Consider the following 21,992-nt stretch of genomic DNA (forward strand, 5'->3'; position numbering starts at 1 on the left):
CAGTACTTTGGTGGCTTGGACATGGACACTTATCTTCATTTCTCGGATTCTGAGCCGCAATTTGTCTTTCAAGTAGAGAAAATATAAAACAAGACATGATGAGTAGAATTTCTCATCTCATAATGAAGTAAAAATAAATGTCACATAAAATCTCTAAAGATACTAAAAGACATAGCATAAAAATTTATTTCCTAGGATATTTTATTTACTGTCTCAATGGAGTATATTTTAAAAATTTAGAACATATTGTAAACCCGTGGCATAGCTACAGAACCTTCTATTCAGTTATCGTCCTAATTGAGACAATTAACCAAACAAAATACACATTCAAATGAGATATGTATCTAAACCATTTAGAAATAATTAAAAATTATAGATCAAGTTTTCTTTCACTGATCACAAACTATGGTAATGCTTTTGTGGTGCTCATTTCCTGGCTCACTTTTGTGTGTTTATTAAAACACGGTACTGTCAGATCACAGGGAGTATCTTATTTTCATTTTCATATCTCCAATCCTAAAGGGGATTAATTTGTCCAATTAAGCTGTTAATTAAAAAGACTCCTACAGAATGAACTGCAAGCTACCAATTGCATTTTACATTTTTATTGTGCTGTGCTCAAAAGCAATTTCCTAAATCCTTAAGAGCTCAAAAAGTTACTGCTTCATATTTCACTTTTGAGGGTACAGCTGGGATTGCTAGCTGATAGCCAAACCCATTTCCTCTTGTTTTGGGGCACACATCTAGACTATATATCCTAACCTCCCCTGTGGTAGGTTTGGCCACATGACTAAGTTCTAGCCAATGGAATATGAGCAGAAGTGATGTAGATAACTTCTAGGCCTCTACCAAATCTTCTACTCAGTATTTCCCATGGCCTCTTCTCCTCCACCAGCTTCTTGAAGGTGAGCATGCATTGAATCATGTCAAGAATGGTGAAATCGCAATATGAAAGGAAAATGGGTCCCTAAATCACCAACTAGAAGAGAGAAGCACACTGATCATTAATATCTACTGTGTATGTAATGAAAACAAGAACTAAACTTCAATTGGATTAAGACATTGAGATGATCTGCTTTAACAGCTAGTGTGATCTTAATAAAGCAAGCAGCTGAACTTGAGGAACATGCAAATACGTACCTAAAACCTAATTGGAAATATTAGCTTCCTTCAAATTTTTATCATACATATAAATCAAAGCAGAATTAATACCTCTAGTTCTCTATCAGGGTGGGTAACGTCCAGGCTGCAGGCTGTATAAGGCCTATGAAATCATTTGGTCTGGCCCTGCCAAGGCATTAGTGGTGAGTTAATTAAATGATTGACCAAATATAGCAGGCTAATTTTTAAGTTAAGTCTGCATGGCCCGCAAATGGTGTTGTAAGTATCTAAATGTCACCTGGTAGAAAAAAGGTTCCCCACCCCTGGTCTATATAATCTATCAGATAAACCATAGCAAGATATTCTAGACTCCTGCCCTCATTCCCCCAAAGTCTCTTCTTCCTGTCCATGCCTCAGAGGTCACTCATCAACTGACATTTTTATGCATCTTTCCTTCTGCCACTACCCTATACACAAAAATTGTTATTTCAAAGGTCAGTTCACAAACTCTCCAAGAAGGGCATTAACAGGCCATACTCAGTTACTTACTACCCACCAAGTCTGCATCCCATCTGAGGGCTAGCTCCTATACATGGATGTTGTTGCACAGCTACTACAAACCATTGCATACTTTCCCAGATCTTAGAACATATTCATGCCAGAAAGATCTTTAAAATAATCAACAGGGTTGGGGGGTGAAGGCGGACTGGGAGAGGTCAATGGGGAAAAAAGTAGACATATGCAAGACTTTCAACAATAAATATTAAATAAATAATCAACAGGGATTATTTTATTTAATTGAGGCAATTAACAAAATACACATTCAAATGAGACATGTATCAAACCCATTTAGAAATAATCAAAATTATAGATTAGGTTTTCTTTCACTGATCACAAATTATGGTAATGCTTTTGTGATGCTCATTTCCTGGTTCACTTTGGTGTGTTTATTAAAACACAGTAGTGTCAGATCACAAGGAGTATCTTATTTTCATTTTCTATACTCGCACTGACAGCTAAACACCAAAATTCACCAGAGAAGTTAGTATGAATGCAATGGTATGCCTCTGGATTTGTCTGGACTCAGGTAAGGCAGTCAAGCTTTTGTTGTCCTGCACCACTGAGTCATTGTCCAGAGGTCGCCAGGGGACAGAAACTTTCCAGTACTTACAGTTCTCTGAAAGTTGCATGGGGCAAAGAGACTCCAGTAGCCTGAAGGCAGCCGCCCTAGAGAGCCACAGCTATGTATAAAAGACAGCACACAGAAGGTAAGCCTAGGGTGCCCAGTAAAAGGGCTTTTCCCTGTGGTGGTTGATAACTTGCTCAGAAGCCTTTTTTTTCCTCAATAGGAATATTATTGCATAAGCAATAAGCCACATGTGTTGACTTATGTCCTGGAAGAAAATGCAATGATGACCTCGCAAATCTCTCATTGCCTGTGGATAAACTTACTGCATTCAAAGCCCACTTTCCTAAGCCAAGAAACCTAGTTTAGTACAGTGATTTGTGTACTTTATGGGCAAATATTATTGTCTAAAACAGAACTAAATACGCTAAGAGATGTAATATATTTTAATATTCTTTAAAATAAGAGGTTTGAAACAGACATTTTTCAACTTTTTATTGTCCTTAAAATGATTGTTCACATTGTTTCACAAGCAGGGGAAGAAAATACAATGACCATTTAGATATAAAATGCATAATCCAAGAACATCTTTCTTTAAACCAGTAGGGCCCTGTCACTGGCGATGAGAATGTTACTGCATGAGATAATCATATATCCTTCTATAATTTAATATAGGACTGAGACATTGTGCTAAAAATATCAAGCCTATCAAATGCTGAGATTATAGAAATATTGATAAAATAAATGTATTTAGAGATGGGTAATCGAAGGGATGAAGGCTAATGCCAAGGTCAGCAGCCAAAACACGGAAGCTCTGCCTTTTCTGACTCTGGAATACTTGACAAGTGATTTCAAACCTTTCCACTTCTCTGGCACGAGCACAACCTGTATGGCAAGCCATAGCTCCTACTTGCTTCTTAGCAATGCTCCAGGGCTAAATCAGATAAAAATTTATGTGCTATGCTTTAAGCTCCATTGAGGAAAGGCACTGAATAAACTTCAGGATAACTTATGAATCCTGAGCTTGCATTAATCATGTCCAAATCCATCTCATAAAAGGAAAAAATGGAAATAGGAGGCCAATGCTGTGTGGTTGGTGAAAAGCTCAAGAAACTTTGGGCAATGGTGATAAGCCCAAACAATACCATTTTATATACATGAAATCCTTGACTAATCCAGATTTTCACACACACACAAAACAAAAAACAAACAAACAAATAAAAAAAAACTATAACTCCTTCCAATGCCCAGAAATAGTTCACTGGCAGAACATCTGGTATATGAATCAGAGAAGTGTGCTATGGCAGTCCTAGTCTGAGATCCAATATCTAATTTCCTTTTAATTTACCATAATTATTTTTGTAAAACTTTATGGCTCTCCTTCAGTGGATGTGCTTAGAGAAGATTGCCAAAATACTGCCTTCTCCTCAGAATCACATTCTTAGGCCAGCTTCTCTCTACTTGTTTCCTTCCCTTCCAATTGCATTTTACCATCCACCCCTTAACCACTGTCTGCTTCTTTTAGCAATCTGTATTGAAGAGAAGGGACAACAAGAGTGTAATCTGAAAACTTAAACACGGGCATGTATTTGGAAATACAATCCAACTAGTACATTGTTCTAGCTAGTAGTGATGATTTGGTACTAATGCTTTGGTTTCATTTTATTTTAATAATGGCCATCCTTTCTAAAATTTCAGTGTAATTGAGTTATTTCAAATAGAGTTAACGAGAACAAGGCAGGCTCATCATTTAGAAACTGTGAGGCTCCCAAGTGATCACCAATCAGTTTTTCTAAACCAATAAGTGACTGAACAATTCCCATTTTCAAAGTCATAATTCTATGCTTTTATCAAACACGTTCTCTGATTTGCAGTAATGTGTTTATTTGGAGTTTAAAAAGACAAATGTAGAAGGAAAATGCTTTTCCTAAAAGCATAACAAACCTCAGCTGATTTTAAATGTCCAAGAACAGGAATAAAACAAGGAGTATCTTGTTATGTCTAAAACACAGCAGAATGACTCCTCCAGAGAAAAGGGACATATGTTTCCATCACCCCTAACCTACGAGTGCTTGTTTTTAAAATTACAAACTAATGGCATAGTAAGCCATAGTTAAGAGGAGGAAAGGTAGCTGCCCTTCAGAAGTTTATCCATTCAGAGAGGAAGAAGTCAAGGGGAAAATCACTCTCCTCTGACTAACACAATATAATTCTTTTCCTCATGATGGTGCCGCTGTATTTTTCTCCCTTTGAAGTTCCCATGGTTACAAAAGGACATGCCACACACACACATATATATATTTTAAAAGGATGACAAATCACAGGGATGCAAAATGGCCTCCTATAGTTGGTCTGAATTTGTCATTTTGCTTTAGAGATTTTCTCATTGGCCCACTTAATCCAGAATCACATGTACAGTGAATAATGTCAATGGAGGGATGGCTATTTTAAGAAACCATAAATGCCAAGTAACCATTTAAAGGCCATTACAATTTTATCCTGTGCGTGTGTGCATGCACACACACATGTACACACACACACACACACGCACACACACACATACACACACTGATAAAAGATATATGAGTTCACTTGAAAGGATAAAGCTCTGAAGCTCAAAACAGTACGGCTCTTCCTTACAGACTCTTTAGAAGAAGACTTGAAGCATAAAAATTATGTTTATTTGAACTATGCAAAGACTTTTACATTTAATCAATAGATTAGAAAATGACTTCAATCAAGAAATTTTTCAAAAAGGCTTTTTAAGTAAGAGCTAACATTAATTGAGCCCAAACAGAAGGGTACTTTGTGCCCTTCTCAATGTAGTGTTTGGCCCTTTGTACTAAAATGGGATGAAAGCTATCTGTTCCTAATGGGAAATTCAAACAGCATTTATTCGGTGACTACTAGTTTTAGAAACAGGAGAATGCACATATAGGAGGATAAGAAGACAAACAGCAATTGGACTAAAGAAAAGTGTCTGGCAGACAGACATAATCACTGAGGTTTGAGCAGACTACATCAAATTTTGGAGATTTCATCTCCTAGTGTCCCTGCTGTTACATGAGTAAGAGTTTTGACTTCTTCTGGGACTTAAAAATGTATCCTTTTTTCCTATTTGATAACTCAAGTCCTTTACCAAGTAGCCTTTCTCCCAGCCTGTTCATGCTGACTTGAACAGGGCAATCGGCTACATCAGATACAAGCTGTGAGGCCATTTTCATCCCAATATATTCCAAAGCTAAAGTGTAGAATGTCATCAACAATTACAAAATGAAGATGTAACATATTTCTAATATAACTACCTAAGATTTAATAAATGCTGGGTAATGACAATACATAAAATCTAGTAACGCATTTCACAGAGCAGGAAAACCTCCCAGATATCCAGGAACATGTCCTCTTCATTTAGGGTTAAAAGTTTAAAAGACAGAATTTTTTTCTGGATACATTCTATTTAGGCCCCTGCAAAGCTGGAGATTAAAATGTTATATACCACTTAGCTGTGGCTGACACATTAAAATGGACAATTGCAATAGTTCAGCAGATAGCGTTTTAACAAAAGTAAGTATCCTAGAGATTTTTGTTGGTTTGGTATTTTTAAAGAAACATGCTTGGTTCACTTCTTGTATTCCAGTTTTTTAAGCCTTACAACTTTGAAAAGATACTGTTTAGATCCAAGCAATACCCAAATAATGAAGATGCATTAAAAATAAAGGTCCTCAGGGGAATATAGGCCTAACGCAGTAGGCGGTGCATGCTCAGTGCAGCCTCTACTGGTGCTGTACAACTCTTTCAGGATGGCATACACCAGCAGTCCAGCTACCAGAGTCGGCAGGAGTCCGTGCCTCTGTTCATCGTGGAATTGGATGGACAGTTAAAAGCTTTCTGGAATTCTTCAAAGTTGCTAATTGCACCATTGACCCTAAAAAAGATATTTAATGCCATTTAATTCTTATATATCAACAGGTTCTGGATAAAAGTGTAGCAGCATATTGGTAGAAGGGATGTTGCAGTAATTTAATCTCTGTTTAGGACAGATAACTGAAACCCCAAATGTTTAAATAAACTTCCAAAAACAATTTAACAGAGCTGAGACTAGAACCAGCACCTCCTCAATGCCAGGCAAACAATTCTATCCATCTTCCAAATATTTTCAATTTCCTATGAACTGTAGGATTTACAGTTCCAATATGAGTATAAGATTGCATAATCCTAAAACTTTATAAATGCCTATAAACTATAGAATTTACCAATGCTTAGCTTCTCTATTTCTTTATATTTTGGGGGAAGGTATGACTGATATAAAGTGCATGTCTTAAATGTAAAGCTGATAGTTGTTGGTTTTTCATGTGTATAACATACCCATGTTACTATCACTCAGATCAAGACATGAGATATTTCTAGCACCTAGATGGCTCCCTAGTGTGCCCTACCAATAGTACCTCCAAGGAAAGCGACTAGTCTGACTTCTATAGCCATAGATTAGTTTTACCTGTTTTTGAACTTCATATGAATGGAACCACACAGTAGGCACTCTTTTGTCACTTACTTCTTTTATTCAATATTTATGTCTGTAAGATTCAATCATGTTGCTGCTATAACTATCTTTAAATAACCCATTCATTCTACACAAACACTTTCTCTAAATTCCTATTATGTTTGAAGGCTCATATGTATCTAGAATCTGGTTCATGTAACAACACACCAATGAATGGTGTCTAGTAGTTATTGGTGAGTAATGCTTTACTGGCATTAACTTCAAAATCTGGGGTTCTTGCAAGTTACCCCAACTGCAGTAAAGGCTGAAGATTCCTACTTAGCACTCTGGTTGTAACTGCCTTGTGGAAGTAGTATTTCCATTGTGTGATTTCTGCTGTATTCAAAAATATATAGTTATTGCAAACAACAATAATAAGCCAGCAAAAAACTCCCTCTCCATTTATTTCTTACTCAACTGACTTGGAGATTCAGCATTCTCAGTCACTGACTATTTCTTCGCTAATGATTTCTTTACCTATGAGCATCTGAATGAATACAATGGCCAATATCCAAAAAACATCCCCATAATCTCCTGTGTTTTAGCTGAGATGTGTAGGTAGGGATGTATATTTCATGGTGTGATTCATCCTGGGTAAGTGTTAAAGATAGAATTTAGTTGATAATTAGTAAGTATGCTCTGCAAAATTATCAGCTAAAATCCGACATTACAGGCAACTAGTTAGTAAAAGGAAATTCGTTTCTAAGAACTTATCTGTTGAGTAATTAATTTGTCAGAGGGCACACATTTTAGTCCATTAGAGACTGTCAGCATTCTTGACAGTTTAGGCTAGTGGGGGAGAATTTCTAACACAGTGATTAGATTTTATGCTATTGGGTAATTTATAGTCAATTTCTGAAGCATGTTTAAGGCAAGGTTTTAGGAATAACATTTTAAAATATAGGAGAAAGTTTAGATGACTTTCTTGCAATATGCTAATGGACTCATTTAAACATTAAATATAAAAATATACAGATATAATATGTTCTAAGCAAAGAATGAATAAATATTGTTAAGTTTTCCTATATTTCCCATTATAGTTCTTGTCCCCTACTAGAGTTCCCTCAAGCCATGCTAGACATCCAGCACAGGCTAAGTAATATTAACTTTAATTTTATTTTTACTTAATATTTTATACATTTTGAAAATTAAATAAGATTGTTATTCATAATCCTTTACCCTTCATATGTAAGCAAGTGTTTCAAAATAACATTCAAACTAAAAACCAAAATGTAGAGCTTTTGACTCTAGATATGAATTATAATAGCTTAATATGACCATATATCCTCCTTTGTGTTCAGAGCTATTCAGAAAGTGGCCACTCATTTATGTTTGTTGGTTAGCTACATAAAGAACTAGATGCATTAAATAGATATTCTAGCACAAAATAAACCAGAGCTCTCTGTGTTTTAAGACACAGTCCATTAAGATCACATCCTTGCCCAGGAAGAGACTTTTTGGGCCCATGTTTAGTTTCTATTTGGCCAGTATTTTTGCCTGTAAAATGGAGATATCACTATTCACAATACAGGCTTAGGTTCAAATCACCTATTTGGTAAAGCACTGAGATGGCTGCATAGGGCGGGGGAGGGAGATGCACATTAAAAACTAGTGTTACCCATCTGCCCTTTTACCTAAACTCAGGAGGGCTGTGAGCACCAATTTGGACTTGTTCTCGGGCAGCTTCCGGTCTGTAGGAATTGCACCTGACCTAGAAGAGAAAAGCATACTGGTAATTACGTTTCCATTCCAATTACACATTTTCTACTGCTTTAACTGCTCCAAATTACACTGAAGAGTAATTTTAGACTCAGTGGATGAAAGTTTTAGTAAATCAGATAAAACCTTACTCTGTAGTAACATCTATTATTCTAATCCCCGGAGTAGAAGTTTTTATCATTGTAAATAATTCCAAAATTTGAGTAAATTAAGAAGGTTTCCAGACAAATGCTATAAATCAAGAGAATGGTACAGGGGTCCTCAAACTTTTTAAACAGGGGGCCAGTTCACTGTTCCTCAGACTGTTGGAGGGCCGGACTATAGTTTAAAAAAAAAAAAACTATGAACAAATACCTATGCACACTGCACATATCTTATTTTGAAGTAAAAAACAAAACGGGAACAAATACAATATTTGTATTTGCATGTGGCCCGTGGGCCGTAGTTTGAGGACCCCTGGAACGGTATATATGCCCAGGAATCAATCAATGTATTCATTCAATTAATATCATGCTTGGAATAGCACTTATCAAATGTAACCATATTCATTTGAGTCAATAAAATGAATCAACCACCCATTATTGAGTATAGTCATAAGAAGTCAGTTTTTTGCTTGCCCTACCTTAGTCCAGCCCTTGGATAGGAGAACACTTCTCCATTCCTTTGAAGTTAGGTATGGCTATATCACTTGCTCTGACCAATGAAATATAATAAGTGATATATGTCACTTCCTAGAGAAGCTTTAAAAACTGGCAGAAGTTTTAAGAGCCTTCAGAACAATTTAAGTTGCTACATTAAGAACCAGTGCACATTTTCTCATATTTCTTTCCTACTCCTGTGGTGACCATGGAAGCACACGTCAAGATAAAGACTCTAAAACCCAGGTCCTTGAGTAATAACTATGAGCAGAGACCCATTAGTGACCAATGTTGGACATAGAGCATGAACAAGAAATAAACTTCCCTTGTTTAGTTTGTCCCTGCACCATAACCTACTTAATCCTGACTTGAAGCATGTCTTGAAACATGATATAGTCTTGAAGTATGAAAAGAACTAGGACACATGAATATGATTGGGGGGCAATTTAAAGTGGAGGAGAAAAGGGAAGCAAAGATATATTTGAGAAAAAATAAAAAAAGCAAGACACTCAGCGTGGCTGAACTGTGGTGCCTAATGGGCAGCAATGGGAGACCAGGGGCGATGGTGCCAGATTTCTGAAATTCTTACCAATACCCTAAAGTGTTTAAACTATACTTAAACACCATTATGATAAAATGATAAAATCGTATTTTAGAAAGATGTATCTGTCAGGAGCATATAGAAGGAAATTAGAAACTAGTTAGAAGATTATTTCTGTATGGGCCCCAGGAAGGTTCCCAATGAATATCCACTAAATGAGTAGAAATGGGAATAGAATGAAGTAGAAAGATAAGATCTGAAGGGGGAAATTGGCAGGTCACAGGAACTATAGGGACATAGAAAGCAGGAAAGGCTATACGATGCTTTGCTTTTCATAAAGATAAACCATGAGTCTCTGTGGTTCTAAATTTAACTTTGAAGATGTTTTTTCTAATATGATTCCTTGATTTCCTCAGAAGCTAGCTATTGTGAAGTTGTTTCTGGCACTCCATTTTTCTTATATTCTTACACCAGAGGCCTGGTGCACGACATCCGTGCACTGGAGCGGGGGGGGCAGTTTACTCAGCCCAGCCTGCTCCCTCTTGCAGTCTGGAACCCCTCAGGGGATGTCTGCCTGCTGCCGGCTTAGGCTCCCTCCGCAGGTGGACATCCCCAGAGGGGCCTTAGCGCTGCTAAGGAAGCTCCTGCCATAGCCGCTGCTCTTGCCAGCCATGAGCCCGGCTTCTGGCTGAGCAGTGCTCCCCCTGTGGGACCACACTGACCACCAGGGGTAGCTCCTACATTGAGCATCTGCCCCCTGGTGGTCAGTGCGTGTCATAGCGACCGGTCATTCCACCGTTTGGTAGATTTACATATTAGACTTTTATTATATAGGATTATTGTATAGTATTGTCTTTGCTTCCTGTATCATTTAGGATAATGTTAAAAACACATTATGGTTGTTATTGTTTTTCTAGTACCTTCTCAGGAGGGAAAATAACTTTGCTCCCTATAAGCAGACATACTTCAATGTGCAAAATATTTAAAATCTCCTCACTCTTCAGTAGGAAAAGCTTCTAGATAAATTTCTCATTAGTGATATAAAATGGTTTTCCATGTTTCCAAAATCTCTTCAGTTTAAAAAAATCAGATATGGTTTGGAATTTTATTTGGAGACATTTCAAAAGTATGACTGTAATGTTGCTATCAGTTCACTTCATTCATCTACAAGGAGCTGCTGTGAACTAGAATGTAACTAAGATGGACCTTAAGTTAGTAAGTAAGAACCTGAGTAAGAACTGATGGACCCTGCACTTTAGAGTAGGGGTCAGCAAACTTTTTCTGTAAAGGGAGAGATAGTAAATATTTTAGGTTTTGCTGACCATAAGATCTCTTTCAACTACTCAACTCTGCTGTTGTAGCAGAAAACCAGGCATGGACAATACGTAAAAGAAAGTGCATGGCTGTTTTCCAATAAAATGGCATTTATAAAAATAGATAGCAGGCCATATTTGGGTCCTAGTTTGCTAATCCCAGCTCTAGAAAGTTCTGACTGTGTGTGTGTGTGTGTGTGTGTGTGTGTGTGTGCGCGCTTATTTTAGATATATGACCCAGTATTGACCTATAACAAAGTCTCTTTCATTAAACTGTGTTAGTCTTATACTTATGAAGTGTCTTTAATATACCCAGCATCTTTGCTGGGTGCTATGGAGATACATAAGAAATGTAAGGATCCAGAAGTTTAACTATGAAGTTAAACTAGAAGTCTTCAACATTTTGAGAACAGTTAAATATTCAACTACATGGTAATGAAGGTAAGTATAAGAGAATCAGAGGTTTACAAAAATGAGAACTGGAGTCCTTGTGGAAGTGTGGATGATGTGGAGGAGGTGGAACTTGACATGGATCCTGAAGGATAAATATGAAATTCAATAATCTGAGGGGGAGGAGTAGACAGAGGGTCACATTATAGAAGGAAAATCAAAATCAAAGCCAAAGAGACAGTAATGGGCATGGCATCATGGAGTGGAAGTGAGGCCACCTTCCCAGCAAAAGATGAGTCTGATGGAGCTGTGGGAATTAAGAGCTGGTGGGTAGAGTTGGATAAGGCTGAGGACAACTTTTTAGAAAGCTAGATGAAAGTGCTTGGCCTCAATTCGTTAGAACTTGGGAGCCACTGCAGTTCTTTAGCTGGTCAGTAGTGAAATAAAAGTGGTATTTCAGTGGTATGTAAGACAGACAGTGTTGGAAAGATGCCAAAGTCTAGAAAACGTGCCAAAAGCTGGTGGAATAATCCAGAGTAGAAAAGATCAAGGCCTAGCCTACAGATGACAAAATAGGGTAATGGGGAGAAAGAGAGGCTGAATCTGAAGAGCAGTTAAAAGAATGAAACATCTAGCTTTTGGGGCATATGTTATAAAAAGAAGGACAGATAAATCAAATAAGACCTAAGAATCCAGATTTTCTAAGCAGGAAGATGCAAAGACGGGGGAGGGGGGGTATTAAAAGAAATGGGAAAACTAAAAAGAAAAGTCATTTTGTTCATGATTACACTTTTGCTGATATTGGGTCAGTAAATGATAATTTATTGAGAGCTGTCATGTCCAGCTTTTAGAAATAAAAGACCCCAGACAGGTGAGAGTCACTTAACCAGAGTTAACCGAAGAATACATGGGAATGCACGAACTTACTGAGAGAGAATACTAAGACTTAGGAACCAAAGGTTGTACTGATGAAAACTCTTGTCTAATGCTGAGCATACAGATACACATCTGCCCACTTGTGGCCGTGTGTCAGAACCTTCCACAATGTACCTCTGAGTTTTTGAACATGAGGCCTACACATTTGTGACATAAACCACTGGAATAGTTAATAGCAAAGAATTGGCACTTGCTTTATTAGCCAAAGACTGGAACTCAGAATTGTGCCTTATTTAGTGCACGTCTTTCTATTTCTGCTCATAGAGCCCATTAAACTCACAAAAGAGTTAATGATTATTCTTGCCTTTATTGTTGTTGTTTTCAGCTCTAATAGTCATCATATATTCATTTGACAGTTCAGAACACCAATGAATGAGTCACTAGAAATGGTTATTAATAGTATCAAATAGTAACATTGAGAAGCCAGGCTATATTACATAAATACCAAGTGATAGTAACGCTTGATTTTTTAAAAAAAAAAAGCCAATAAATTTTGATTCAATCAATTATGTCTCATAGTTGGGGGACTGGGTGAAAAAGGTGAAGGGATTAAGAAAGTACAAATTGCTAGTCCAAAAATAGTTCCAGGGATGTAAAGTACAGCATAGGGAATCCTATATAATAAAAGTGTAGTATGGTACCATCTCACACCTGTCAGAATGGCTATCATCAACAAATCTACAAATGACAAATGCTGGCGAGGATGCGGAGAAAAAAGAACCCTCATTCACTGCTGGTGGGAATGCAGACTGGTGCAGCCACTGTGGAGAACAGCATGGAGTTTCCTCAAAAAACTAAAAATGGAATTTCCATTTGACCCAGTGATTTCACTTCTAGGAATATATCCCAAGAAACCAGAAACACCAATCCGAAGGATATATGCATACCTATGTCCATAGCAGCACAATTTACAATAGCTAAGATTTGGAAACAGCCTAAGTGCCCATCAGCAGATGAATGGATTAAAAAACTGAGGTACATCAACACAATGGAATACATTGCTGCTGTAAAAAGGAAGGAACTCTTGCCATTTGCAAAGCATGGATGGAGCTGGAGAGCATTATGCTAAGTGAAATAAGTCAGTCAGAGAAAGATAAATATCACATGCTCTCACTCATTTGTGGATTATAATGAACAACATAAACCGATGAACAAAAACAGATGTAGAGACAGAGAAGCATCGATCAGATGCTCAAAAGTCAGAGAGAAGGTGGGGGGGGGGGTCGGGGTCGGGGGAGAGATCAACCAAAGGACTTGTATGCATGCATATAAGCATAAGCGATGGATGTGGACAACAGAGGGTGAGGGTGAGGGCAGAATTGGGGGGATGAGAGGACATTGGGGGGGATAAGGTCACATTTGTAATATCTTAATCAATAAAGGGAAAATAAATTTTAAAAAAAGTGTAGTATGCAAATTGTCCCCTCGACAGGGAGTTCATCCGGGAGTTCGGCCAGGGGGCAGTGCCAGCTGGGGGAAGGGAGGGAGTACCCGGCCAGGAGCCAGCAGCCGTTAGGGACCCTACCAGTGCATCTATTTCATGCACTGGGCCTCTAGGATAGTGAATAATATTGTAATAACTATATGTGGTCGAGGTGGATACTGGAAATATCATGGGGAAGGTTTTGTAAAGTATATGATTATCTAACTACTATGCTGTACACCTGAAACAAACACCAAATAATACTGAATGTAAAAAATGCTTCCAATTAAAGTATAATCGGCTAAAACTTTATGTCTCATAGAGCACTTAAAAAATGAAATTTTCCCGGCTGGCATGGCTCAGTGGTTGAGTATGGACCTATGAACCAGGAGGTCACAGTTCAATTCCCAGTCAGGGCACATGCCCAGGTTGCAGGCTCAATCCCCACTGTGAGGCATGCAGGAGGCAGCCGATCAATGATGCTCTCTCATCATTGATGTTTCTATTTCTCTCTCCTTCTCCTTTCCCCTCTGAAATCAATAAAAATATTTTTTAAATGAAATTTACCCTGAAAACAAGCAAGATAAAATTTCAGCTAAAATCAACTTTATGCCATTAAACTTTTGTTCCAAACTTTTGATCAAGGAAGCAAGCAAGCCAAAGACCCACATTTCATCTTTGATGGCCCTTCCTTGTTCTACTCACATGAGCATAACTCAGGAAGAAGAGCTGGTTATTGGTGAATGTGATACCTGGTAGCAGAGGCTCCTCAACTCCCTGCCTCTTGTCATTTATCCATTTCCTATAAGCCTGGTGAGAGAAGCAAAATGAATGATCTTCTGCAATGATGGCTTTTCTCTTTTCCCATCCAGTGCAGAGATATTAAATATATCCTCTACCATGTACATAATATATTTTGTCAAGGTTTCCTTTAAGAAAACAAACCTGGAAATGCAAATCAATGTTGTATGGCTTAACAGTGAGGCAGGTTCACCTGAAAAAAGACCTTACATTCAATAAATACCAAAGCAATAGGGTCAAAGTGTTCAATAACTACCCTTCCTGCAAAAAAAAAAAAAATGTTCTTTCTCTTCCTACCAGGGAACAAACAAATCAAGCACAATGACAAAGCCTATGGAAATAAATTTTGGGGTCAACATACTGCCAATTTTAAATTTTGCCAAGTAAGAGGGAAAACAATCATCTTCAATAACCATCATCTTGTAGAAATAAAATATATTTTAACTAGAATAGAGGAAGGATTTAATCTTCGAATAACACCCTGGTCTTTACATTGAATGGATTTAGCTTTATGAAAATCTTTCCATATCACCCTATGTTTCTTGTTTCACCACAAACCAGTGGATGATGAAAGCATTATTATGGACTCTTACCTGGCCCACTATATGAGAACCACTAGCCTCTGGTCATAATATATAAGTTTGATATTTTAAGAGAAAATTATAAGGAAGGAAAACTCATATGAACCTAGCCCCGAGGAGATTTCTGTAGCATGCTTTGATATTATTATGTATCTTCTGAAAACTATCTTTTAAATACATGATTCTTAATAACAAAGATTTTTGTTTAGGAAGTAACTTTACACCCTAAAAAGAAAAAAAAAGAAATGTAGCTCTATTCATATAATAGAGTATAATAGAGTCAATGGGGCAATATAATTCTACTTACAGAAATTCACAGAATTTACAGAAATCTAAGTCCTCAAGAACATGACTATGCTGTAAATTGAGATGTACCCATACAGTGTTTTAGAGCTTAATTTTAAAAATCACAGCAAATGTTGCAGTACATACCCTAAAAGCTTCCCGCAGACCTCCATTATCGGCAATATTTTCTCCCAGGGTCCTCTTCCCTTTTACCTAATGAGAAGAAAAAGAAAAAAGAGTGTTACACAGTCAACTATCATTCAGCAAGAGGCATAAATATGATAGCAATAAAAAGTGCCACATTTTAAAGAGAAAATTACATTCAATAAGTCAGAAGTAATCATAATATACTTTGAGATAGAAAACTAACCCCAGCAAGGTGCTCCTGAATATAATAATTTCTATTTTATTATGCAACACATTTTTTCCACCAACCTCTTTATTCTCACCCATTTAACCAGCTCCAATAAAATGTTAAAAAATATTCTCATTGACTCTAATTTAAATGGGAAAAATTAAAATGTCAATATACAGATTACTTTCTCTGATTAACTCACATAATGTGAGTATTCTTTTCAGTGTGTTCATGTTTCCAAAAATTTACCATCACATAGTAACAAGAGTTTCAGACCAACCATCACCATATCACCTTCAACAATTTCCAAGAAAAATTAAAAGGAGAGTAGTTTTCATGGGGAACAAAGGTTGAGGCTTGCAATATGCATGATAACTAACCAAGCATCCTTCTAAACTTTTTGCCAAGTAAGAGGGAAAACAATCATCTTCAATAACCATCATCTTGTAGAAATAAAATATATTTTAACTAGAATAGAGGAAGGATTTAATCTTCGAATAACACCCTGGTCTTTACATTGAATGGATTTAGCTTTATGAAAATCTTTAGAAATCCTTCTAAACTTTTGAAGATTGTTCCTTAAACCCTTTTATAGGCTATGACAAAGAACAATCTAAACCAATATAGCCCACAAGCCAAAATCCAACCTGCTGCTGTGTTTGTACAGACAGCAAGGTAAGACTGGATTTTATACTGTTCAGTCTTTGGGGAAGAAGAATAGAAGAAAGCATAATATTTTGGGGTATGTGAAAATTATGTGAAGTTCAAATTTCAGTGTCCATAATTCAAGTTTTATTTGCACACAGCCATGCCTATTCATGTACATATTGTCTGTGGCTGTTCTATCACTACTGTGGCAGGGTTGAGTTATTGCAACAGAGAATTTACAGCCCACAAAGCCTAAATTATTTACCAACTGGTCCTTCACGAAAGTTTGCCCATCCCTGCATAGGAGGCAGAATAATGTTCTCTGCTAAAAGATGCCTATGTCTTAATCCCTGGAATCTGTGAAAATGTTGCCTGATGTGACAAAAGAGGTTTTTAAAATATGATTAAGGTAAGGATATTGAGATGGAGACATTAGCCTACATTGTTCAAGTAAGTCTAATCCTATATAATAAAAGCCTAATATGCAAATCAACCGAACAGCAGAACAACTGGTAGGCAGGGGTGAGGCTGGTGAGCGGGTGGTGCCAGGCTAGCCAAGGCAGGTGCCAGCGGGCAGAGGGAGGGGACGGTGATTGGTGGGCGGTGTGGCTGCAGGGTGATGGGGGCGGGGCCAGCATCCTCCAATCAGCTCCACCAGTTGCCTCCCTAAGCAGTCAGTCAGACATCCCCCGAGGGCTCCTGGACTGTAGTTGGGTGCAGGCTGGGCTGAGGAAAGCCCTCTCCTCCCCAAGTGCATGAATTTTCATGTACCAGGCCTCTAGTGTAATTATAAGGGTCCTTTTCAAATAGAGAAAAAGGAAGTCAGGAGAGTGAGTGTCTCAGCGTGATGCAATGTGAAAAGACTCAACCCAGCATTGCTGGTGCTGAAGAAGGAATCTGGGCAGCCTGTAAAAGCTAGAAAAGGCAAGGAAACAGATTCTTCCCTAGAGCAGCTAGAAATTAAAGCAGTCCTAGTGAGACCTGAGTCAGACATACAGAACTGTATAATAATAAAGTTGTTTTATTTCAAGTCACTAAGTTTGTGGTGATTTGCTATAGTAGCAACAAGAAACAATACACCCTGTTCTAAACCTTCAAGCCATGGATCCTATCAACTCTTTATTTTCATGCTAGCCCAATCACCCAAGTATCAGGCAGTACCAATGAATTTAAACACATCTTCAGATAACAGTGATCTCTATAATCACCCAGGACCTTCCCAGCTTCAGTCTCAAAAAGTTACCACTCCAGCTTTACATATCATCTTACAACACAAACAAAAATTAACTCAAAAGGGATGATAGACTTGAACACCTAAAAACCATAAAACTCCTAGAAGAAAACAGGCAGTGAGCCCCTTAACAGTGCTCTTGGCAATAACTTTTTTTTATCTGACACCAAAAGCAAAAGCAAAAATGAATAAGTGGGACTGTATTAAACTAAAATGCTTCTACACAGCAAAGGAAACCATCAACAAAATTAAAAGGAAACCTACTGAAGGGGAGAAAATAATTGTACTAGTATATCATGTATCAAATAAAGGACTAATATATAAAATATAACAGAGAACTCATACAACTCAATAGCAAAAAAACAAACAATTCAATTTTTAAAAATGGACAGAGGGTCTAAATGACATTTTTCCAAAGAAGACATATAGATGGCCAATAGGTACATGAAAAAATGCTGAACATCGTTAATCATGAGAAACATCCAAATCAAAACCACAATAAGATATCATCTCACAGCTGTTAGAAGAGCTACTATAGGAAGGAACTCCTACCATTTGCAACAGCATGGATGGAGCTGGAGAGCATTATGCTAAGTGAAATAAGTCATTCAGAGAAAGATAAATATCACATGTTCTCACTCATTTGTGGATTATAATGAACAACGTAAACCGATGAACAAAAACAGATGTAGAGACAGAGAAGCATCGATCAGATGCTCAAAACTCGGAGAGAAAGCAGGGGAGGGTGGGGGGTGAGGGGGAGAGATCAACCAAAGGACTTGTATGCATGCATATAAGCATAAGTGACGGATGTGGACAACAGGGGGTGAGGGTGAGGGCAGGATTGGGGGGATGAGGGGACATTGGGGGGGATAAGGACACATTTGTAATATCTTATTCAATAAAGGGGGAAAATAAAGTAAATAATAAATAAATAAATAAATAAAACTTGTATAAAAATTCTTGTACAAATGCTTTTTGTGAACATGTTTTCTTTCTCTTGAATAAATACCTAGAAAAGGAAAAAAAAAGACAAGAAATAACAAGTGTTGGCAAGGCGTATAGAAGAAGGAACCCCTGTACACTTTTGGTGGGAATGTAATTAGTGAAACTACTATGGAAAATGGTATGAAAGTTCCTCCCAAAAATTAAATATAGAATTACCATATGATCCAAGATTTCCACATTCCACTTCTGGGAATGTATTCAAAGAAAATGAAAACACTAATTCAAAAAGATATATGCACCCCCATGTTCACTGCAGTAGAAACAATCTAAATGACCATTGATGATAGATGCATGGATAAATAAGATGTGAAACACACACACACACACACACACACACACACACACACACACACAATGGAATACTACTCAGCCATAAAAAAGAATAAAATCTTGACATTTAAGACAACATGGATGGACAATAGAGGGTATTATGCTATGTGAAATAGGCCAGAGTGAAATAAGTCAGACAGAGAAAGATAAATACCATATGATCTCACTTATGTGTGGAATCTAAAAAAACAAAACAAAAATGAAACTGAATTCATAAAGAGAACAGAGTGGTGGTTGCTAGAGGCAGAGGGTGGGGGTAGGGGAAATGAGTGAACTTGTTTTTGTTTTGTTTTCAGTTTAAATAAACTGAATTAAAATTATTTTTTTGTTAATCCTCACCCGAGGATATTCTTCCATTGATTTTTAGAGAAAGTGGAAGGGAGGAAGAGAGACACACAGAGAGAAACATCAATGTGAGAGAGACATATCAATTGGTTTCCTCCTGCACACTCGGACTGATGTCGGGGATTGAGCCTGAAACTGGGGTACATGCCCTTGACAGGAATCGAACCCGCCACCCTTCAGTCAGCGGGCCGATGCTCTATCCATTGAACCAAACCAATCAGGGCTGAATTAAAAATTTTTAAAAGAAAAAAAAATAAGGCTATTGATTTTCTTAGCAACAGCTTCGTTGACACTATTGCTAGTCTACCAGCTGAAGAAATAGTTTAGCTGAGCTCTTGATAATTGTGACTACTGATTAGGGTGGGTGCATACCTTGGACATTTTTTCATGGAAATATTTGAGCAATAATCGTTGAAAAACTACATAATTTCATCTAGTCATTACTGGAGGTGGACAGAATATTTATAAGGTTGCTGTACTTTGCTTCAGTATAAAGAAAAGCAGCGGGGCATCAGAGAAATGCAAATTAAAACTACAAGACATCGCCTCACACCTGTCAGAATGGCTACTATCAACAAACATGTGTAGAAGAAGATATGGAGAAAAGAGAACCCTCATGCACAGTTGGTGGGAGTGCAGATTGGTGCAGCCACTGTTGAAAGCAGTATGAAGTTTCCTCAAAAAATTAAAAATGGAATGGCCTTATGATCCAGATATTCCACTCTGGGAATACATCCAAAGAAGCCCAAAACACTAATTTGAAAGAATATATGCATCCCTGTGTTCTTTGCAGCAGTATTTACAATAGCTAAATTCTGGAAGCAGCCCAAGTGTCCATCAATAGATGAGCGGATAAAAGAGTTATGGTACATTTATACAATGGATTACTATGCAGCTATAAAAAAAAATAAGGAAATCTTAACATTTGTGACAGCATGGGTGGATCTGGAGAATATTATATTAAGTGAATTAAAGCAGTCAGAGAAAGACAAGTACCATATGATTTCACTTATATGTGAAATCTAATGAACAAAATGAACTAACAAACAAAACAGAAACAGACTCATAGAGAATAGACTGACAGCTGTCAGAGGGGTGGGGGTGTGGGCTGGGTGAGAAGGGTGAAGGGATTAAGCAAAGAAAAAAAAAGAAAGACTCATGAACACAGGCAACAGTATGGTGATTGTCAAAGAGAAGTTTAGGGGAGGTAGAAGAAGGTAAAGAGGGAGTTAATGGTAATGGAAGGAGACTCACCACTTGGGGTGGTAAACACACAATACAATAAACAGATGATGCATTACAGAATTGTATACCTGAAACCAGTTTAATTTTATTAACCAATGTCACCTCAATAAATTATTTTTTTAAAGTTATGAGTGACTAGATATCTTGTTCAGGACCAAAAGTTAGAATTGTCCCTTGCCACCCTGTAGCAACCCAATGGCTATAAAGTAAATCCATGCTTCTTTTAGTGAACACCTAAAATCCCTTGGACTACTAGAGACTTGGAATTCAAATACTCCCCAAAACACAGCACATCTTGACACAGTCTTCCTCCCCAAATGTGAGTGAACTGGAAAAATAAAAGGGTTTGTATTCCTAAATGTCCCAGGGGAGAATGAAGCTGTTGGCCTGGGAACCACACTTTGAGCACCAATGGTCTAAAGCAAGCTAACATCCCAATGAGAAAAAATCCACAATATGTCCCCTTCACCACAGTCATACTCACATTTAGGCCAGCTTTCTTCCAGTAATAGTTGCTATACTGGTTAACCATGCACTTTGTTTTTTCCTTAAACTTTTCTTCGGAGTCCAGAGACCACCAAGGATCCAGGTTTCCATTTTTATCATATTTTCTACCTAGCAAAAGGAAAGTTTAAATATATTTGTATTATTTATGGAAACTAATTTCTTCATCTTCCCTATCCCTCGTTTCCACAAGTCTTGAAAAAGCAGTCCCAAGCAACAGAGACTACTCCTGGGAGCTGCTCCCGCCTTCTCTCCAGCGTCACAGGTTCATTGTAAAAGAGGAAAAAGAAGAAAGAGGTGTGAGGAAGTTCTTTCCTTCGAAGCAACAAAGAGCATTTCAATAAGATTCATCAGAAACACCATTCTTTTTTTTTTCAGTTCAAACTCATTTCCTTTTTATTAAAATTCAAGTTACCATTACATGGTTTGGTACTCAATAAAGGAAAATTTGTTCAAATAAGGTAATATGTTATCATCAGTATTTCCAGGTGATTGTTTACACTCAAGTAGTAATATCAGTAAATGCTTGGGAAGCCTATTGATGGGGTTTATACCTTGTCAAGGCCCAGTTCCTCTGGAGTGGAGATTCCCAGTTCATTGAAAGTTGGTCTAAGTTCCTGGATGACATAAGGGTAGATTTCCTTATGCGGTCCTGCTTTGTCCTTAACAACCTCTAGGATGCGAACAGCTCTAGCAAAACCATTTAACCGTCTGCGTGCCCGCAAAGCAGCATCAATGATTTGGGGTTCTGGAACCAGATCTTAGCCAACGAGCATATTCATCCCTTTAAGCAATTCCCAGGCATCAATATCTGGCTTGTTGAAGTATGTCATCCAGCGAGCATCAAATTCCTCATCTGTCTCATGTGACCCACGGGAGTAGCAGCAAACTGACTGGATACATCACCAGGACAGAGCCTCGGGTAATGATTG

General features: G+C 37.6%; 1 protein-coding gene across 1 annotated transcript in view; it reads right to left on the reverse strand.

The window, feature by feature from the left end:
* Positions 1-2,729: 2,729 nt before the first annotated feature.
* Positions 2,730-21,992, reverse strand: part of PHEX (phosphate regulating endopeptidase homolog X-linked) — a 200,880-nt gene continuing 181,617 nt past the window's right edge. Inside the window, exons 18-22 of the mRNA XM_036305892.1 lie at positions 21,041-21,171; positions 15,542-15,607; positions 14,433-14,537; positions 8,402-8,478; positions 2,730-6,152 (exon numbers count right to left, since the gene is read on the reverse strand). Coding sequence (XP_036161785.1) covers positions 6,050-6,152; positions 8,402-8,478; positions 14,433-14,537; positions 15,542-15,607; positions 21,041-21,171 — 482 coding nt within the window. The 3' untranslated portion in view covers positions 2,730-6,049. The remainder of the gene's footprint in view (positions 6,153-8,401; positions 8,479-14,432; positions 14,538-15,541; positions 15,608-21,040; positions 21,172-21,992) is intronic.

This window comes from Myotis myotis, unplaced genomic scaffold (genome assembly GCF_014108235.1).
Source record: "Myotis myotis isolate mMyoMyo1 unplaced genomic scaffold, mMyoMyo1.p scaffold_m19_p_4, whole genome shotgun sequence".
NCBI lineage: Eukaryota > Metazoa > Chordata > Mammalia > Chiroptera > Vespertilionidae > Myotis > Myotis myotis.